The 21,833-nt window shown below is 42.9% G+C and overlaps 1 protein-coding gene across 16 annotated transcripts in view; it reads left to right on the plus strand.

Annotated features, from left to right (window-relative positions):
* Positions 1-21,833, plus strand: part of HYDIN (HYDIN axonemal central pair apparatus protein) — a 338,541-nt gene that overhangs the window by 124,963 nt on the left and 191,745 nt on the right. For all 16 annotated transcript variants that reach the window (XR_008425734.1, XR_008425735.1, XR_008425736.1 and 13 more), the window contains 5 exons: positions 2,721-2,944; positions 8,301-8,368; positions 14,897-15,117; positions 17,637-17,737; positions 20,041-20,176. Coding sequence is in view for 13 of the 16 variants with exons in the window: in XM_053915141.1 (XP_053771116.1) it covers positions 2,721-2,944; positions 8,301-8,368; positions 14,897-15,117; positions 17,637-17,737; positions 20,041-20,176 (750 nt within the window). In the remaining 3 variants the exon portion in view is untranslated. The remainder of the gene's footprint in view (positions 1-2,720; positions 2,945-8,300; positions 8,369-14,896; positions 15,118-17,636; positions 17,738-20,040; positions 20,177-21,833) is intronic.

The following is a 21,833-nucleotide window of genomic DNA, read 5'->3' on the forward strand; positions in this document are numbered from 1 at the left end:
CCTCACACAACCCCCTACGGAGTAGCTACCGTGACTGGACCCACTTTACAGATGAGGAAACTGGGGCTTAGAGAAGTTTTCCTAGTTGCAGTAATTAATGTCAGATACTGTAACAAACAAATCCAAAAATATATTCTCTCAACATAGGTAAAAGTCTATATGTTGCTGATATCAAGTCCCAGACAAGGTTGCTAATCGGCAGGCGGCTCTCCTCCAGCAGAGAATGAGGGTCCCAGGCTCCTTACATCTATCTCACGGCTCTGTACCTCGCATGGCCTCATGTGTACCTCACTGGCAGGAGAAAGAGCACAGAGGGCTGCACAGGAGAGATGTGGACTGCAGGGGGCACTGGAGGTGGCACGTGTCATATTGTTTATATCCCATCAGCTGTCCATAACTGCAGGGGTGCCTGGGAAATGTAGTCAAGCTGTAAGCAAAGGAAGAAGAGGATAGGGGTTCAACGAACAGCAAACTTGACTCTGTCACATTTGTTGAGTCACTGGCAAGGTCACACAGCTTGTAAATGTTAGTGAGCAGTGGGTTTCAGGGCCCTCTGTTCTCTGGGCAGGCCTGCTGGCCTTTCAACCTCAGGCTCTCCCCATGTGCACATCCAGTCTACGGCCAACTTAGCTCTCAGCCCAGCCTGACCTCACAGGGGAGGTAAATGTGACAGTTTTCTGCAGTGTCACTTGTCCCCACGTTCCCTAGAGTAATTGTGTCCTAAATGGGATGATGTGGAAGGTGAACAGAGATGTTAATGTCGTGATGAGATGGAATATGCATGAGAGAACAATTTAAAGAAATCAGTCACGTGACTGTCATAAAATGAAAAGTGGCCCCGCTACTGTGTTGCATTGTCCTGTGTTGAAAAACGAAAGTCACTTAGGGATGAAAATAAAAAGGTGCAGTAGTTGTTACTGAATTGATACTCTGTCTGTAATGTGTCCAGTGTGAACTTCCCTTACATCTTAGAGACTGCGTCTCATGGATGCCACGTCAGAAAAGGACCCTTAGTTCTGATACAGAATGGATAGGGTTTCCCTAAATGTAATAATAATTTCTTGCAGATTTAACACAAGTGTCCTTTAGGCCACCACTTCTCACCCTCCCAGATCTGAACGGTAAAGCAAACCGCAGCCAGCTAAGTAAGTGTTAAATGAGGGGCAGCAGCAGATTGGCCAGTTGTGAGAGCTGGCAGAGAAGGGCACGGTGAGGTGCTTCTTATGGGGATATTTTGCACTCTCTGCATATTTATTGCTGATGCCTCATTGCATCTCTCTTTCAACTTATTACGTTACCTTCTTGAGACAAATTTGAATAACTACCTATTGCCCTTAGCCATTGCTGAGCTTAGCAGATCCATAAAGAATAAACGGGAAACCCACATGTATACACTCTTCCCCAGTGTAATTAGGAGGAAAACAAATGAGGGGGGAAGTTCTCTTATGAATTTTCTCCTCTCCGAGGAGTGGGACTGCATGGGTGAGGGTATTACCAGTAATCAAATGATCTCAGGACTGTGACCCAAACAATTCGGCAGATTCTGTGCACATAAGTAGGTGCTCCTTTGTCAGGGGGAGAAGAATGGCGTGCACCTTATAGAACATCTGGGGGAAACGTTGGTGTTAACCAGAAAAATAAAAAGGCAATTATGCATCTTCTGAGAGAGAAGAACAAGCGTCCTTTGAGTTACCATAACGCTTTCGAGTGGCCTTTGGGTCACCTTTAGGGCATGTAAGTTTCTTCTTAAGCACAGGTAAATTTAAAACCCATTCTGCTTAGTGCTGGGGCTATAAGTAGCAATCACTCTCTTTTAAGCATTCTTTGCCAGGCACTATTCTAAAAATTACATAAATTAATAAATTACGTCTTCACAGCAAACAAAGAAGTTAGTAGTACTTACATTTTACAGACGGGGAAATGGGCACGAGAAGCAAAGCAGGTTCTAAGGTCACACAGCTAGTAAGTCAGTGGCAAAGCTGACTTACTATTTCTAGGATATATCAGTTTTGGCAATGTATCAGCTTTGGATTGTATCAGAGAAGGACTCTGATTGCCAAGCATGAGTTTTTTACACGTACCTAGTGTGCTGTCAGATGTGGGCACTGACATGGTTCCAGAACACTGGTAGATAGAAGTAAAATGTTTCTGTAGTAAAACGATTGCTTGCACAAGCATACCCAGTAGATTCTGAGATGAAAATATCCCAATAGAAGGAAATCTAATACCACAACAAAGACAGTTCTTGCAATCTGGAATCCACAGTGACATATTTATATTCATCAAGCTGCCTTATAAACAGGCTTCAGTAGCTCTTGACCCTCTATCCTTGCTTTTTATTTTTCAGTATGCCACTTAATCTCAGCCTCCTCGTGCACGTGAGAGAAATGCCTGCCTTCCCTTGGTTACTTTATAGAGTATTACAGAACAGTATTTTAAGGCTCTTCTTCAGTAGATGTGATTATGACCAGACTTTATAGCATGACTATAACACATATGACTAACTTCATTTTAAAGATGAGACAAAAACACAAAATTACTTTTTGGCTTGAAGCTCCCATCTCTAAACATTCAAGAGAGGTGATTGTTCATTTCTCCTTTGGCTCTAATTCCTGCCACTGTCTCTGTGTTGGTATGAAGTAATACAGCCACATGCTTACATGAAAATAAGTCAGAGGCCCCTTGTCTGCCCTTTCATTCTCGCCTTTTCATTGACCCAGGCAACCCTGTCCAACAAAGGCAGCATTGACGCACTCTTCAACGTGGTCCCTGCCGCTTCGGCCTTGGGGGCCTGCTTTGTTTTCAGTCCCAAGGAAGGCATCATCGAGCCAGCCGGAGTGCAGGCTATCCAGATTACCTTCAGTTCTGCCATCCTGGGCCACTTCGAAGAAGAGTTCCTTGTCAGTGTCAATGGGTCACCCGAGCCTGTGAAACTGACTATTAGGTAAGATACATCTGTAACTAATGTGGCAACTAGCTGAACTTTTTACCTACTGCTTTCTTAAGCTTCAGAACTAGATCATGTCTTAAATATCCATAACCGTCTTTGTTGGTACGAACACATCAGCTTAACGGGGTGTTTTACATTTCCACCAGTGTTTCCATACTAAATGTGTCACTTATTATTGTAACACGGATACAGATGCTATTTTGCTATCTAGTTTTTTTCCAAAAGCTATAACCTTATAAAACAAGGACTTAATCATTGAATTAGTTTCTAGTAACTCTCTCTGTTTTAGGATGTTTAGGAAAAATAAGTTATTAACACCTGGATAAAATCTTCTCTTGATTATCACAGTTTCACCAAACCTTCACCTTTTGTTTTTATTTTAGTGAAATTCTTTAAATGCTCTTATCTATGATGCCTACAGGTATTATAAAAGAGTCTGCTAATAGTGTCCGTCAGCCAAGGCTAGACACTCGCAGCTTTTGTGCCAGAATTCTTTTGATGGCTTCTCCAGCTGCTTGTGGTAATTGAAAGTCATTAATCGCAGAGTTTGTCCTCTGGTTTTAAAAAGTTCTCTATGACCAACCCATTGTGAAGACCTATAACTTTGGTTCCCAGGGTTTAGAAAGATAGTATTTTCAGAACATACTGCAGATTCTGTTTGGATTCCCACAGCAGCAGGTTGCTGATCCCCACGGGGGTCCCTCTCATCATGGTTACGGCCCTCAGGGCCTCCCTCCATCCGCGGCTGAGGTTGCCTCCCGGTCTGAAGGGAACAGAGAAAAGAGACAGACGCATACGGCCCAAAGGATCCTAGGAAAACTCACTGATCTTAAGATGTCCACCGGAAATTCAAAATCTCAAGATTAGTTTAAAAGTTATTAGCATTTCTTCTCCGGTCATTCTTCCACCTGGGCACCCCTGTGACGGGGTGAACCGCATCCTCCCGAAGTTGAAGTCCTATCAGTCAGCACCTCAGAATGGGACTGCTCTCGGAGACAGGACTTTAAAAAAGTAACGAGGTAAAGTGAGGTCATTGGGTGGGCCCTAGTCCAGTCTGACTGGTGCCTTTATAAGGAGAGGACTTTAGGACAAGCACTCGAATAGGAGAAGACCATGTGCAGGCACAGAGGGAAGGCAGCCGTCTACAAGCCAGCGAAGGGGTCTCTCAGAAGAAACCAGTCCTGCCAATACATTGGTCTTGGACTTCCAGCCTACAGAACTGTAAGGAAATAAATTTCTGTTGTTCAAGCTACCTAATCTGTGATATTTTGTTGTGGCCGTGCTAGCAAACCAATACAACCCTAAAACGTGAGGAGAATGAATAGGCATATGCCTCAAGGGTTGTGTGCCATAGTTTAGACAGCCTGCTACAGTCAAAATTGTTTTTTAAATATTTTATGTATTTATTTTTAGAGAGAGGGGAAGGGAAGGAGAAAGAGAGGGAGAGAAACATCAAGCATAGTTGCCTCTTGCACACCCCCTACAGGGGCCCTGGCCTGCAGCCCAGGCATATGCCCCACCTGGGGATCGAACTGGTGACCCTTTACAGGCCAGCATTCCATGTACTGAGCCACACCAGCCGGGGTGTGAGTTGTTTATCTAAATTCAGGTTGTGATTGCCCATTCCTTAAACTATTTCCTAAACTAACTAAAAAAATTAGTAAAATAAAATAAGCAAATTAGAAGGCTACACTAGACGATACCCATTTAACACAAAGAAGGGCGATGATGAGGGGACAGAGGAACAAAGGATACGTTAAAACTTATAAAAACAAGTAGTAAAATGGAGGACACGAATCCTATCAGTAATTACATCAAGTGCAAATATATTAAACACTTCAGTTAAAGGGTAGAGATTAGCAGAATGGGCTTTCAAAAATCCCCACAAAACTGATCCAAGTACATGCCGTCTCCAAGAGACATACTTTAGACCTGAAAGTATGAAAAGACTGAAACTTAAAAGGGTGACCCAAGAACCCTGGAGCAGGCACACTATTTTCAGGCAAAATAGACTTTAAAATGAAAATTGTCACTGGAGACAAGGAAGGACATTTTACAATTATAAAAGTCAATTCATCAAGAAGCTATAACAATTATAAACATGTGTGCACCTACCAGCAAAGCTCTAAAATACATGAAGCGTAAGCTGACAGAACTAAAGGGAGAATAGGTAATTCAATAATAATAATTGGCGATGTCAATACCCCACTTTCAACAATCAATAGGACAACTGGGCAGAAGATGCCGAAGGAAAGGAGAGAGTTGAACAGCCTGACTACAAATCAGCCTGACCCAACAGACGCCTATGGAACACCCCATCCCACAAGTGCCCTTGGGGCCTTTTCCGGGACCAAATGTTAAGCCATCAAATAAATCTCAATAAACTTTAAGTGATTTGAATCATACAGAATGTGTTCCTCAACCACAAAGAAATGAAATTAAAAATCAAAAAGAAGAAATTTAGGGAATTCACAAATACGTGAAAACTAAACATGCTCCTAATTCCCAATGGGTCAAAGAAGAAATCACAATAGAAATTTTAAAATACTTTGAAATAAATGAAAACAAAACAGAAGGTGTTAAACCTTTGAGATGTAGTGAAAATAGCATTTATATGAAATTGATAGCTGCAAGTCCTTATTTTTAAAATGAAGAAAGTTCTCAAATAATTAATAATCAGAATTTCTACCTTAAAAACTTGAAGGAGCCAAATAAATCCAAAACAAGCACAAGAAAGGAAATAATAAAAGTTAAACTGAAATGAATAAAATAAAAAGCAAAACAATAGAGATAATTAATTAAACTGAAAGTTTGTTCTTTGAAAAGATCAACAAATTGACAAAGTTCAGTGAAACTGACCAAGAAAAAAAAATGGAGAAAAGCCTCAAATTATTAAAATCAGGATTTAAAGAAGGGCATTAATATCAACCTTACAGAAATAAAAAGGATTATTAGGGAGTTATGAACAATTGTATGCCAACAAATTAGATGGTCTAGGGGAAATGGACATGTTCCTAGAAAGACACACTATCAAAACTAACTCACAAGAAATAAAAAATGTGAATAAACCTATAGTAGCTTAGGGAGATTGAAATAGAACCCCCACCACCCCCACCTACCCCTGCCCCCCAACACACACACACACAACACAACCCAGGAACAGATGGCTTCCCTGGAGAATTCTACTGACTGTTTAATGAAGAATTAACATCAATTCTCCACAAAATATTATCTCCCCCCGAAAGAGAAGAGGTGTCAACACTCTCCAAATCCTACTAAAACCATAACATTTTCCATTGTGAATAATGGGGTTTAAGAATCTCCCAGGAACCTGCTCACAAGGAAACTTGGACTGGTTAATACGCCAGGTGCTCTGTGGAGGTTGAGTCTCTCATTTCATCACCTGGGCATTACCATTTGCCCAAACTTCTATGCCACTTCCTTATTTTAGATGCTTTTTCTTGTTTTCTTTCAAAGGGAAGGAAAACCTGACTCTGGAAAGCATGTTTAGGTTCATCCTAAAACTAATCACAGATCGCTCAGAGAAGTGGTCTGGTATAAATTGCATGTGTCCAAGAGTGTTCTAGCACTTCAAACCGTGAACAGTCATTCTGACAGCTGGGTGACTGTCTGGGGTCACGAAGAAGCGTCTGGGGATGCAGAGTGAAATGCATGTGTAATGCGTTATACTTCTCCAGCTCCGCACTTAGTACTGACCTCACCGGCAACACTGTCTTGGGCCTGTGGCCCAAGAAATCTGTAAAATTAATATTGTGATTTCTGGAGTTTGTTTTCTGTTCTTTTATCACCAGGTTCTTTCATCTTCTGTCCTCAACGTTACATAATGTTGGCCAGTAGGCCTTGAACAATTAGAACAATTACACTTTGCTGTTTCTTTTTACTCTTCAGCTACAGGACGAGTATTTTAAGTGGTTGGATAACCGCGTAAAATTGATTTAATAAATGGTGATTTTAAAAAATTACCCATGTGCGGGTTTTTCCCTCAGTCTTTTTACATCTATGATTTTATAACTTTTAACCATAGCACAGATACTTTGCCTTCAGAACATTTCCCTTACCATGTCATAATAATTCAGTCGTTCTAGCTCGTAGTCTTCATAATTTAACAGACCACTGCATGGATGGGGCGCCCAGTCTTGGCAGAGGCTGTCCTAAACTCAGAACCCGTTAGAATGGCTGTGACCATATCTGAGTCCATACGGTATTCAGCCACAGCTCCCTTAGTTACAGGGGCCTTTGAACAAATGTGATTTAACTCTGGTTCTTTGTACTTCACTGATTAAATGGCTGCTTTGTGCAAATGTGTGAGCTTCTTTCTTACTTCCTTTAGCCTTTTGTGCCTTTCGGACACTTTTGATCTGTTATTTTGCATCCCTCCCACCCCTCCAAAAAAACTTTTACAAGTCAATGACTAACCCTCGCTGGTTTGACTTCATTCTCAGCGGGATGCTAACTCCTTGCTGAGTACCAGCCACCTCTTTTGAAACCTCTTGGAATCAGTAGCATGAAATACAATAGATGGTCCTGAGAAAGACTTTTAGAATTGAAGCTGGCTGCACTGAGTCTCTGCTGCCATGGCTCTTCCCACACTTGCAGCAGCCTCTCACCGCATTATAGTCAGATCTGTAGCAGCCAGAAGTATCGCTAGGGCGCCAATGCATTCAGCATGGTGTGACACACCTGCATCACCAATACCTGGAGCTGGGTGAGTAAGGATACTCGTGTTTATGCTTAGTGTGTTTGCCGGTGATCTAGAGGCTGTAGGATCTATTACAGGCATACCTCGTTTTATTGCTCTTTGCTCTATTGCACTTCAAGATGTGTTTTCGTTCGTTCATTCGTTTGTTTGTTTACAAATTGAAAGCAAAATCCTCCCCCAGTAAAAAGATTACAGCTTGCTTTATTGTGATACTTGCTTTATTATGATGGTCTGGAACCGAACCCACAATATCTCCGAGGTCAGCCTGTATTTATTTTAAACTTGAGCATCACGCCAAGATCATGAGGCCTTGCACCGAGAGAAGTGGACCCACTCTTAGAGTAAAGAGTCCTTAAAAGTCACCTATTTCAGCCCTGTCTTTTATACCTAAGGAGAAGAAACCAAAGCCTATAGAGGTAAAGTGACTGGCCAAGATCACAGTAAGCTGGTGGCAGGAACTGTCAAACACTGTGACAGACCATCATCTCAGTTTTTTGTTGTTGTTAAGTCCTAGATTCTATAGCTGATGTAGTGCCAAATTACGGTTGTCCGTACTGACCAGCTGCCGACTGTTGCCCTGCACTCCCTGGACACTGTCCCCACTCCCCGCTCTGTGCTCCTTTTTTCCAGAGGCTGTGTCATCGGACCCACCTTCCACTTTAATGTTCCGGCTCTGCACTTTGGCGATGTTTCCTTTGGTGAGTATTTTTCTGCTTTAAATTAGAAACAGAGAAGAATGACTTTTCTCTACGTGGGTGGAGGAAGGTTTACAAAGAATCTTTCTTACCATTTTTTTTATGGGCAATAGCTGAGAGGATCTACAATAGTTCTTTCCCTGCAGCAGTGGCACTCGGGTGTCACTTCCCAGCTTTCCGTGTGTGAGCTGTACCTGTGTGCTGGGCACGGACAGCTGCCAGGCCCTGTCTGTGCCCCTCTTGCAGCCGTGGAACAACAGAAAGCCTTGTGCTTCATTCCACCATCTAAACATTAGGGACATTCTATTTATATGAAGATTCTGATTTGCCAGCCTGGCTACAAGCAACCTATTCACAGAGATGCTCTCAAGTTCCAAGTGAACTCAGTGGTGGTTTGATTCAGGTGTCTTGTCACACCAAATTGAAGACTTTTTTGTATTTGTGTATTATCTTCTCACTCAATTACTTCTCTGAGTTATTTTCTTCTATCTAAGCTTTCCGAATAATAAAAATTATAACAACAATAGCAGCAAAAGTTCCCATTTATTGGTTCTTCTATATGTTCCAATCACTGCTGTGGAATTGCATGCAGCACTACATTTAAACCTTTCAGCAACCCTATGGGGGATACTACTTAAGACCCCATTTGAGAGGTGGAAGACTTGAGCACTGAACAGTGAGTAACTCCCTCCAGTCGCACAGTAGGGCAGGATTAGCAGGTCAGTGGGGGTGTATTCAAATCTCGTACTGTCAGAACTAGTGACATTGCCCCAAAGAGGCAAAAAATCGGTTCTTGGAGGTTGAAAAACAACTTAAATATGACGATGGTTTGCGGTCCATACTCCACAATCCTTTCCACTTCGCTCTGTTGCCTCCCCTTTGGACTTTTAGTTCTTTTGCTGCTTCCACTTGGGGAAAAAGAGTTCTTTAGAAAAAGCTGATTAATAATGCCCTTATCAATTGCTTTAACATTTGGGGGTTATGATGGTTTTATTTATTCAGAACATACTTATTTATACAGTACCCCCCATCTACATTATATGGAAAAGGTACATACTATAGGAAAATCTATATAAATGAAGTTGCATATCTGTTTGTGACTGCAGAATATGAAAATGGCTGGAGAGATTTTTACAAATTTGTAGGGCATGTTTGAGTGGTAGACTCTTTTGAAGGGAAATAGAAGTAACCTTCAACTAGAAAATCATCTGCTGGCCAACTAAGAAGGGCACACTCTCAAGGGTGCCTGTGACGATGCGCAATGGGAAGTGAATTAGCGAACCCAGACCCACGCACTCATCCTCCAGACAGTCCAAACTGAGTCCACGGTGAGGTCTGGCGCCGGACGCCTGACAGCAGCACGTCCTTCCATGGGCGTTTAGGTACCCAGTCCAGCACAAGGATGTCTGGGAGGTATGTCCTGTCTCACATTACTCTGGAGGGGAAAAACAAAGTGCAAATAAGCACCGCAAATCAGTTACTTCAAGAATTTCACCCTGATTCATTATCCGGAATCTGCTCAATCGCTCAGCTCTGTGATGCTGATGTAAGTGCTGTACCAGCGATAAGCCAATAGCTGCTTGTCATACTTGCTCCAGCAAGAAGTTTTGGTAACTAGCTCAGGTGAGAATCAGAAACAGCTTATTTTTGTTTACTTGTACGATGTCTTACTGAACCGTTGGATGATACGGCAGCCAGACAAGAGGCTGGAGCACGCTACAGAGCCATGACCCAGGATTCCCCAAGTCTGAGATCTGAAAACTTATCCCTTCTGAGCCCACCTTCAAAACCCAGGTTGCTTTTGCTTTTAGTTTGCATATAAGTTCCTTTGTTTTCTCTCATGGGGCAGGAAATGTTAACAAAAACATACTTTTTCTGTTTGCCAACTGGAGATCTAGGGTTATTTGGTTTTCAGAACTACTTGGGTCAATTAATTCAAGCTACTTTGCTATATGCTTCTAGGTTTTGCACTTTAACAGCCAAAATTAGAGCTAGTTTTTGATACCCTTTCACAGTTATTTCATGAGATTTTCAAACCCCAAAGTGGGCACTAGAGTCCTCATGACTTCAACACAAAGTCTCATTATTTTTCCGGTTGTTTGACCTCCCATCACAAAGAAACACGGTCCATTGGGCAGTTATTTATTGGAAACTTTTAATTATTACCTTGTATGTGCAAGTAGGGTGTTGATGAGGCAGATAAAAGTAAGCATGTCATTGGCTCGGGAATGAAAGACCAATAGGGTGCATGTAGTTCCAGATGCAAAAAGAGAAATGAACTGTTGCAAGAGTAAGCCAGGAGTCGGAGGAATTTTTTTTAGTTATTTCAGGATAGCAAGCATATTATATGGAGTTAAACAAGGTTTGCTTTTGAGCTTGGGAGTACATGAAACTAAGTAAAGTTGGTAATATTGCCCCTGTATGGATACTGTTGCCCCTTCCTGAAGAGGTGTCTGTTACAGGTCAGTGTTAGAGACGAAGACCTGGGTGTGGCATCAGGGCCTGTTGGGATTGAAGTTGTGAGGATATTATAAACACCATAAGGGTGATCGGTATCTGAAATGCTTGAAGTATGGCTATGAAGATGTAGATGATAGGGTTAGAAGTTGGATGACATATCTAATAATTCCTTAGGCTGACGGAAGCTGCAATAGCATGAGAGAGTCCGATTGTAGAATTTGGGTGGCAATTGTCCCTGAAGGAACATTGAGGCTTTGATAAATCCTTGGACTGGGGAAAGAATAAAATGGACTATGTAACAGCTGATACGCCAGGTGGTAGACCAAAGGGGCAGGGAAGTATCTGTGAAGTCACTGTTTTTCAGGAGGCGCAAGGATGTGTTGGATGGAGAATAGGGAGTCTGGAAGGCTGCAGGCACTCAGTGTAGTTGACAGTTGGACGATTTAGACTGAGAAGTTTGGGTCTGAGGGCAAAGTTATTGGGGTACATATAAGCATTAAAGAAAATGCGTGATAGTTGTCTCTCCCATGGCTCAGGCATGAACTGTTACTATTTTACTCAGTTATTTAAATTGACTTTAGGGGAGTGCAAAGTAGGGAGTCAAGGAAAAAGCTTAATTGTAATGATCATAAAAAGATCTTAGAAAGGTTGGTAGAAGAGATCATAGTAGGCACGAACAAAGTCCAGACCCAAGCAACTTATCATTAATAATAAGAGAGACATAACAAAGGATATCATAATTATATAACTTGGAGATAGTAAACAGAGATGAATATGGCCAGTTGATAAAGAAGGGAAGTGTGAGAATCAGTAGTGTCAGACATCTAGCAAACCCTCATTTCACAAGTCTTGGGCAGAACCTTCATGGAACAATTGCTTGTTCTGAGGAGCTGGGAATAGCCGTCTGTTTCCGTGGGTCAGCCATTTCTGGAAGTTTTCTTAGCAGACTTCCACTGAAGTTCTCCAGTTAGAGTGTCTTCTGCAGGTCTTCAGCCAATAATAACTCAGTTTCTTTGGGCATCTTTTTACCAAAGGTTCACCTTGTAGTTAACCACAGGGTCAGTGAAGCCTCTGAAGACTGAAGACTATTGGTGTGTTTTGTTCAGACTCCTCATTGTTGAGGTTGAAAGAAGGGAGAACTCCTGAGGGTAAGTTTTTAGGGAAGCCTTCTAGAACTGATGGATGAGTTGGTCCTTGACAATATTTAGTTATGTCTGCATGAAGCAAGCTTGATTCGGACTGATGAAAGACGTAATTACATGGATTTTCTAGTTTCTATTTTCTAAGGTGAATAGTCTGTGAGTTCCAGGGCAAGTTAACTGGGTCTGATGGACATTAGAACTGAAGGTAAAACTCTTCATCAAAGAACTGCAAGAGCCCCAGAGAGCTTGGCCAGTTTCAGATTGGTAACACTGTTTTTTATGTTCTGCATTTCCCAGGGATTGTGGATTATGAAAGTTTTGATCAAATGGTTAACACTGTAAGCTTCTCATTAATTCTTCTGTGTAAGGCTGCTATTAGCCCCAGGGAGGAAAGTTATAATGTACAACTTTTTAGTCACATTTATGTCAGCAGCCTTTCTGTATAGAGAGGCTTGAATCCATCTAAAGAGTTTGCAGACAATTCCAAGGACATATTCTTAAATATATCATTTGGGCACAGCCCATTTTTATTTCAAAGGTTTTCTGCAGTATCATTTAGGCTGCCCAGTTTTTCTGGAATATGATACCCAGCTACAGAGGAGAAATTTTTCCATCACCTCTTGCTCAGAGATGATCTTACCTCTTGTATGATGGGACCTATGATTTTCGTCAGAGGCCAGCTCAGACTTTGGGGCACATCACAGCTGGTGTGCCGAAGACCACTGAAGTGGACAGAGGATCCTAATTTTAGGAAATGATTGTTTTTCTAAGTCTGAGACTGAGTTTTTTATGTCCAGACTGGCTTGTGCAGATATGTTTATTGATCTCCCATTTTCTGATGTATTTTTATCGATAACTACAAAAGTCCCACCTGTTTTGCACAATGATCTGCCAACACATTTCCCTTTGCTTTGTGGAGATTCTTATTTTACTAGAAAAATTAGGGACCCGTTGTCTAAAATATCCCATGTGTCCCCCCAAATCTATGAACTGTAATTTAATTTTTGGTCCTGGGTATTGCTGAAACAATTTAACACTCTCCTTAGCTTAGTTCCATTCTTCAGTAGAATGGTCATGTTCTAAATAAGGTACCATCTTTTGTCAGAATCAAAACTTTTCCTTTGTAGCCTTATGATCCTTTGCTCCTAATTTCTTTAAATCTTCTTAGGGGCTTTCTAGGTCAGGTGAAGATATGCGGATTGAGTGAGAATCAAATCTCTTGAGAATATTGTCTTTTAAATCAAATTTAAGTACTGGGAGAGGAATGAAGGCACCTCTGTGAATCTTTGAGGCATTCAGGACAAGCATGTTGTTAATTATACTGAGAAAAGTTGAGTTTTTTTATACTACTTTTTTATATACTTGTATTTCTCACCTCAGAGATGCTAAGAAAGGGAGAAGAGAGGTCTACCCTGTAAAGCACTTGCATTTGGATGAAACTACAGGCAGAATAGTATTAGGATTCGCTGCTACCAGACACCTAGGAATAACATTCATATTAATGAGCCTTTAGTCTTCAACAGTATCCCTTTCCTTTAGGCTTCTTGACAATCAATATTATAGGTAACAGCACAGGAGTTGTTCCAGCTAGGAGGTTATAATTGGCTTTATTCTCAGAAAAACTAGTAGCTTCAGGGAAGTAGTCCGAGCAATGGTTTGGAAGAACCCGTCGGAGTCTCTGTAGGATCCCACTCCATAATATGTACACCCTGCATTGGAAGAGTGCTTATCCCATAAATGGCCAGGGAAGATCAGCGTGAGGAACCTACAGTCTCAAGAGTCAATGTTGGGAAAGTTCAGAAAAGTCGAATGTAGCAACTACATGACTGTGGAACTGACTTCCTAGCAGTTCCTTTGCAATTTCCAAGAATAATCCTTTAAATGTACTTAATCACATCATTCTTTTTCCATTAAAGCTTTCTTCCAAGTAGATGGGCAGGTGTGATATCACAAAGGAGACATGAATGAGTTTCCTTTATAGTCCTATTGTATAGACACAGGCTCAGACATGGGGAGAGAAGTAGATCGGTTCAAAATACCCTCTGCAGTACTGCAGTAATTACTCCAAGACCAGTTGTTTAATATTGCAGTAGAGTTCAAAATAGAAAGAGTATTGTTTGCATCCAGTAAAATATGCATATTTGTTCTCTCATGGTTATAGATCATTCTTGTTCTGAAAGTGGTAGCAGATACAATGGCCACCTAGGGAATCCACAATCAGAGCTCAGTTTATTGCTTACCACGCAAGGAGGACCCACATCTCTTGGGAAGCATGAATCTCACTGAACTATAGGAGGGCTAGATATCACATGAAAAAGCAGCTATTATCCTTTATCTAAGGGAGGGAAAAGCCAGTGTGTTAGTCTCCGGCTGGCTCAGAAACAGATCGTAAAGCCTCTCTGGGCAGAGGCTACTACTCGGTTTTCTGTCCTCAACCCTGAGGGCGTGAGCCTCAGACAGGTCCAGCACGAGTTGTATAGTGTCTGGGCAGGCTCTGGGTCACACAGCGGGCAAAACCGCACAGGCTTCTCCCTTCACACACGGGCAGATGAAAAGAGCAAACATTATTCTACTTTGTATTTCTATGCAAAAATTAAATGCAAAATATACTTCTAGAAGACTACTCAGCAAATTGGTAATAGTGGCTGCCCCTTGGGAGGGACCTGGATGATGATTGTATGTCTATTGTTGCTACATGGTGAAAGCATAATAAACATTCATTAATTGAATGGATGGTGAGTGAATAAAGAAATAAAATGTATTTATTGATTTACAATTGAAAACAACATCAGAAAGACTTAGAATTAAACAAGTAGTACTGAGCTGCACAGTCGACTTACTTAGGAGGTTTAGCAGCGCTGGGGGAGGTTGAAGTTAAAGGGAGGCTGTTGCAGGAGTTTTATTTCTCACCTCATGCTTCGTTTTTCAGGGTTCCCTCATACCTTGATATGTTCCCTCAATAACACCTCCTTGGTCCCCATGACCTTCAAACTGCGTATCCCTGGGGATGGCGTTTCCAGTTGTCGGGATTTTTCAGGCAACCAAGGACCCTCTTGGAACAAGGATGAAATACCCACAACGAAACCAAAAGAATTCACCATCACCCCCAACTGTGGCACCATTCGCTCCCACGGATTTGCGGCTATCAGGGTAAAGTGACAGCCTTCCAGCGCACAAGGCCAAGCAGCCGAACTCCCACATAGCTGTTGGGACCGCATCTAGGCCGTGCTCTGTACTGCCAGGGTCAGTGGGAGGGAGTGCCTCCCGTTCACGTGGGAAAGTGGGCGTGTAAGGAAATAAACCACTGTGGCGAGAGCAGCCAGGGATAAATATATTGGGCAAAGGAGCTGATGCCTCTCCAGTGGGTTTCCATCAGTCTTGATGTGTTGCCTTCCCCAGGGCAGTGGGTTGTAGTGATTTCTCATGAAACCACTGCTCTATATGGATAGTCCACCCATTGGTGCAGATTTAAACCAGTTTAAGGACTCACTGATAATTACGTCCTCCTTTCCTTTAGACTCAGATTGCTTATGCCAATAAATGTCCACATTTATGCCCCGGATGACATCCAGTTCATTCAGATGTTTAATCTGAATCTGGGCTTCGTGGTGAATGTGGGTGTGATGTTCCCAGCAGCACTTAACATTTGGGTCCACAGCCATGACGCTTGGGCTATGGCTTTGCAGTGCCACCAGCAGAACTATTTCATGGCTCACTGAGAGGGGTTTTACCGTCTTCCCTCACTTACATTTTCTTCTCCACACAGTTAGATCTAGCAACATGGAAGGCTGCTCAAGTGAAGTCATTTAATCTTTTCTGGGAAAGAAAAAAAGATAAGACTTAATAACTAAGGTGGTTAATTTTCTCTTTAGTCATTGTCTGTCAATATTTAATTCAGCTATGGTTTCACCCCTCAAAATTATTTTAAATGCTTTATAATATCTCCTCTGAATCCACTCATCCTAAATCTCTTCTGGAAGTTTTTAGCTCTTTCAGGGGCTTCTCCATGAGTCCAGTGAGGTTTGATATCATATATCGTTATCACTTCTCAGGGTTGCTGTCTCGGTCTGTTTTGGCTGCTCTTATAAAATACCAGAAACTGGGTGGCTTATAAACAACAGAGATTTACTTCTTACAACCTGGAGGCAGGAAGTTGAGACTAGGGGGCCAGCATGGTTGGGTTCTGGCGGAGATATTCTTCCAGCTGGCAGACAGCTGACTCCTTACATTGTCACCCGGTGGAAGGGGCCAGGGAGCTCTGTGGGCACTGACACATAAGGGCACTGACACTGCTCACGGGGGCGGCACCCTCCTGAGGCAGTCACCTCCCAGTGGTCCCACCTCCTAATACCATCATGCTGGGGGCTAGGATTCAACAGAGGAATTTGTGGGGACACAGCCATTAAAAAATCATAGCAGTTGGTAACTGTGAACTTCCCAAGGAGAAGTGCTGCTGCATTGAATTTGTTTATTTTTTTTATTTATTAAACACTCAGCCTACATGTTAGCTACTCTCTTTCTCCCTCCCTCCCTCCCTCCCTCCCTCCCTTCCTTCCTTCCTTTCGTTTTGGTTTTGCCTCTCCCATATAGAGCAGAAAGATCCGAGAAGACGCAGATCTGTCTAGCAGTCTTCTGCCAGAACCACTTGTCCTGCTGCCTCCTCACCACAGCCCATAGACCTAAACAAGGGTTAGAGCCACTCTAGGGATCTGCACGCTGGGGCAGCTGCTTCTCTCCAAACCTGACGTTTTCTTTCCAGCTCAAACACCCCATCTTCACTTTATTTTTCCTTTGTATTTGGGAACGCTGGCTCCAAGCTTCAATTTTTTTTTCATGATCTGCACCCCAGCCACGTCTGTGTGGACCCAAATATGCATCCAGAAATTCCCTGTACACCCCCCAAATTTAATTAGTACCGGATACATAATTTATAGCTGGAAAGGCCTTAACCTGGGCCAGAAGCCGTTTTCTAGACTTTCAAGTATCTCTTCCAGTACAAGTCATTGTAAAGCAATTAAAGTTTTGTAACAAGGCTTCAAAAGCCTAAATTAATGTTTCGCAACAGTAAATAAAAACACGGTGAAATTTACTGGCCAGTATTGTCCTTGGGTAGGCCTTTCTTTGGAGCTTCCTCTTTCCTGCTTTAATACTGAATATGGGTCAGGGGACAAGATTTGGGTAAACGACAACAACAAGACTAGTTGATTTCTTATGGCATCTCTACAATAGACATGGTTATGTCATTTATTTTGCTAGAAGAGAAGTTTAGCTGTAGTGCTTTATTGGTGCATTGAATTTTCATAATTGTAGCCCAGAGGTGTAGGGAATGATTTAAATTACAATAATTAAGGTTCGTTTGATAGTGATCATCCTTCAGGGCCATTTTCCCCCTTATGGAGGCATACGGCTTCTTTGATAACAACATCCTTAGAAATGAGCAACTCTATTGTGCTAAAGCCTTTGGGCTTCTCACCTGGCCTTTGAAAAAACTCAGCGTGCCCCGACCCTGATATGTAGCTTGTTCAACTAAAAATGTAAAACGCTGTGTCCCGTCATAAAGTACTCAGAAGCCTCACTCATCAGTGTGATTGTCCCCTGGCTCCTTTTTCCCCTCTGCAGAGGGAGAGCTGGACTTTCAGAAGGGCAGCTCTCCACCTTTTTCTTTCCAGGTGACCTTATGCTCCAACACTGCGCAGAAATACGAGCTGGCCCTGGTGGTGGACGTGGAGGGCATTGGGGAAGAAGTGCTGGCGCTCCTCATTACAGCGAGGTATCGCACTCACCTGCTCCTCTCTTCCCAGTCTCCCCTGAGCCGCCAGTGTGGGCTGCCTCTTGTCCTGCTTTCCTGGGAAGGGAGACTGAATCCGATTCAAGGAACAAAGCTCTAAAGCAGCAAACGCACCTTTGGTGGAGATAAGAGAAGGGATGTGTGTGTTTTGCAGTATGAAGAATAATAGTGCTTTCTATTTTTGACTTTCTGGCTTTGAAGGTAGAGAACTAAAAAGGGTTCAGCAGAAAGATGTGAACAGTTGCTATTTTTTGTTTTTATCTTTAAATACAGTACTCCAGAGTTATGCAGCAGAGAGAGTGGTGCTCACAATTCTGCAGTGTGAGATCCATTTAGCAAGGCAGTCCTGTTCCAGGCTCCAAGCGGGCCCTCAGTGAGGCCATCTCTAGCAATATAAACTCCTCAGAACCAGCACCAACTTCTCTCTTTTTTTAAGAGACAGCAGTGGGCTCTGGGATGAGGTTGAGATCCTGGCTTTTTGGTTGACTGTGTCTCCTTGGCCAAGTTACCGTCTTTCCGAGGCTGGTGTGTCACCCAGTGATGGTGACAGTGATCCTGATCGTGGGCCACGCACGTGCCAAAGCAAACGAGTCTCCAGGTCTAGGACTCTAGAGTGTATATACACCATCTAAGGAAATAGGGGAAGGTTCTGGTGATACATCAATTCCTAGAATTTAGGTCTGTGGTGAATCTTAGGAACATGCACCTTAAAGAAGGCGCAGACGTGCTAGTTGGCGGGGCCGTGACACCAGGCACCACTGCATGTGCCTTGGGCTTGAGTGAAGTCAGAGAGCAGCCCTAAAAGAACTTCAGGGTCAAGACTTTGTCATGATCTACTTGCTTAGTATTCCTTCCAAAGACCTAACTAATTTTTTTTGTTTGCTTAAAAAATATAGTCTTTTATCTGGTCCTCTCTATACCCAAGTTCACCTTTTTGTCTAGTCTTGCATTTTTCTATGTGGATTTGTTCTAATACTTTCCAAGCTCTTTTCCCTGCAGTTATCCTGATTTTTTTTTTTTTAAAGGCCCTAAGAGGCTCTGAGTTTCCGACCATATATACTCTGTGTCCCAAGTTACGTACTGTGAACGCTCTCAGCCACAGCGTTTCAGGTAGTAAAGGGTTAGCTTTAGGAAAGTCATTGGGTCAACTGACAACTTCCATCTTAGCTGAAAATGAGCACCTATTCCATGCAAAATCCCGAGCTTTGGGATTAACAAGACTGTCTTTCATGTCATTACTTTAGTGTAATTGGTAGGAACTGCTCAAAGACTCTCAACAGAAGAATTGCTTTCGAACTTGCTCCCTGAAGTGATTTTCCCAGAGAGGCAGCAGTAATGGCTTGCCGTGCCCCCGCCACGCAGCCAGCACCCCTTACTGAGCCCTTCCGTGGCGCAGTGCTATGCCCTTCCTGCGCGTTATCTCCTGTGTTTCCCACAGTGCCCTAGGAAGAGTTAATGATGCACGTGCCATCCCCTAGAATTACCTTCATTTTACTTGTAAGCCAATTGGGTCCCTGGGAGGGAAAACAACTTGTTCAAGGTGGTACTTGGTAAGGTCAGTGTTGAACCTGGCTCAGGCCGATTCAAATGCCAGTGCTCCTCACCATTGCGGTATATTGAGATAGCGCAGCAGGGCAGGGCAGCCACTGAGATTCACAGGTGAAAAATAAAACCCTAGTCACCTAATGATAGAACCGGTGCACACACGGGGCTTCACTTCTTCCCTCCTTGGCACACAACTACCCCTCGCTGCCGCACTTCCCGTTGTCACAGTGCCAGTTCCGGGTCCAGCAGCTGTCTGAGCCCACTGATCCAAGCAAGACAGCTGTTCTGCGTAGCAGTTAGAATTATTGCCGTTATTTAGACGGTGTTAGCAGTCCTCAGGGGACTCTGGTCCTAAGTGTCACAGCTAGTTAGGACCCCATGCTGGTGGCCTTGCCCGTTTGTCATGGAAACAGACCCACTACCTTAAGTAACTTGTACTGAGGGGGCCCCTTGCCACAGGAAGGCCAAATGTGAAAAACAGTGGAAATGTTAGTCATTACCCATGGGAGACAGCTGTTTCAGTCCTGCTTCTAGCCCTTTTTTGATTAAAAAAAAAGGTGGCTGGTGGCTGAGAGAGAGAAAAATGGCAGGAGAGAAGATTTGAAAATGATTAATATAGTTATTAAAGATAAATACTATATGACAGTAACAAATGTGTTTAACTTGGGATTCTGCATTTCCATATGTAAACAAGCTTTCTACCCTTTTAAATTATGTAATGGGCTCCTTCCTTCAAACAGGTGTATTGTACCTTCCCTCCACCTGGTTAATACAGAGGTGGACTTCGGGCGCTGCTTCCTGAAGTACCCGTATGAGAAAACCGTCCAGCTTGTCAATCCTGATGACCTTCCAGGATGCTACGAGGTCCTGCCTCAGGTGAGTTACTTTATCCTTTTTTCAGTGTAGACTTTTCTTCAGTTGGATTCCCTCAACAAGAAAGAGAAATCCTTCTTAAGAGCTATATTCCTGAATACATGACCTTCTGTAATTCTAATTTTTAACCCTAGGATAATCTGGGGGTTGGGTTATAAAGACACAGCTGGATTGCCACCTGCATGAGTGAGCAGCTGCAGGTGTAAACGGTTGCTAATCTCCCTGGAAAATTGCCTTTGATAAAGAAAGGGTCCATTAAGCCAACACGCAGAAGTTGCACCTGCAAATAATTGCCTTTGAATTAACCGTGCATGGGAAGTGAGGGAGACCTGGGAGTTTTCAGTTATGTCTATGGCTGTGACTTGAACAGCTTCACTAACGTATAGTAACTCAATACTTATAAATGCAGTTGGTGGACTAGAAGGCTAGAGATAATACAGGAATGGAAAAGGAGAAGTTGCTTCTATTTTTTCCCCTGCCTGCCTCCTGAGAAATTGCTTGTTAATGTTTTATGAAATAGCTCTGCCCACATGCCACTCCACCTAGCTAGGTGGGACACTAAGCAGTCAAACACGTATGGACTAAAGATTTTTAAAGATCTGTACAGCCTGGAATAGTGGAAGGTCCCCAAGGAGATGCAGTTTACCAAGAAAGCATGTGGATTTACACTCAGTTCTGTGAGGACAGTCCTCTGATAAAAATTCATGCAAACAAAATCAAATGGAGGTTTTTGGCTGCAAGTTCAAAATGAGTTCAAAGGCCAATATGGGGACCACAGAACCAACGCAGGGTTAGGCCACGTCAGAGAAACCTGGTGTTCAGCCAGAGAAAGGAGATGGCTACTGATCAGCACAGTGTCAGAATTTTGTCTTCAGATCTCGACATGGCATTTTTGTAATAGAAACTTGGAAAAAGAATGAATCACGTTCAGAGTAACCAGAATGGCAAACTATGTCATCTGAACATCCAAGTCATATGAGGAGCAAACGTAGTATTTAATCTGGAACAGACAAGACTTAACCAGGCCAAATAGCTATCCTTCAATGAGTCGAAGGGCTGTTATGTAAAAGAGGGAATTACAGTTATTCTGAGGGGTTCTCGGAGACAGACCCAGAAGCCAAGGGTGAGGGTGACAGGAGACAGTTTTTCTGATGTTCAGATTCTCAGCGGCACAGCAGGCCATCCCTTCACAGTGCATGCGCATCTTGTGAGCAGAGCGGGCACCTGGAGTGACGGGGAAGCTACTTCCGCACAACTGGGCTGGGAAAAGGGTGAGGCACTTGCCTCAAGCACGAAATTTAAGGGAGAGCCAAAAAAACTCAGTGTTCAAGATAACATTTTCATGCTATAGTTTAAGAAACCAAAATCAATGATGAACGAAATATCAAAACTTTAAAGACAGAATCAGTTTTACTGACTTTCCTTTTGCCTCAAGCTCCACTAAGGCAGGACGGTGCACAGCTACAGAGACACGTGGAGGTAGATTAGGCCACGTCAGGCCCGACCAGGCATGGAGACACCGGGAGGGGGTGGGGGGGCGCTCCAGGCGGGTGAAGACTGCATGCTCTGTCCTTCTCTTGAGGGGCTGGAGTTCCGAAGAGTGTTTCCCAGAATTACCTAAACTTATTTGGCCATGGGATTTTTGAAGTTTTATTTGTAG

Source organism: Desmodus rotundus, chromosome 12, assembly GCF_022682495.2.
Source record: "Desmodus rotundus isolate HL8 chromosome 12, HLdesRot8A.1, whole genome shotgun sequence".
NCBI classification, from domain to species: Eukaryota; Metazoa; Chordata; class Mammalia; order Chiroptera; family Phyllostomidae; genus Desmodus; species Desmodus rotundus.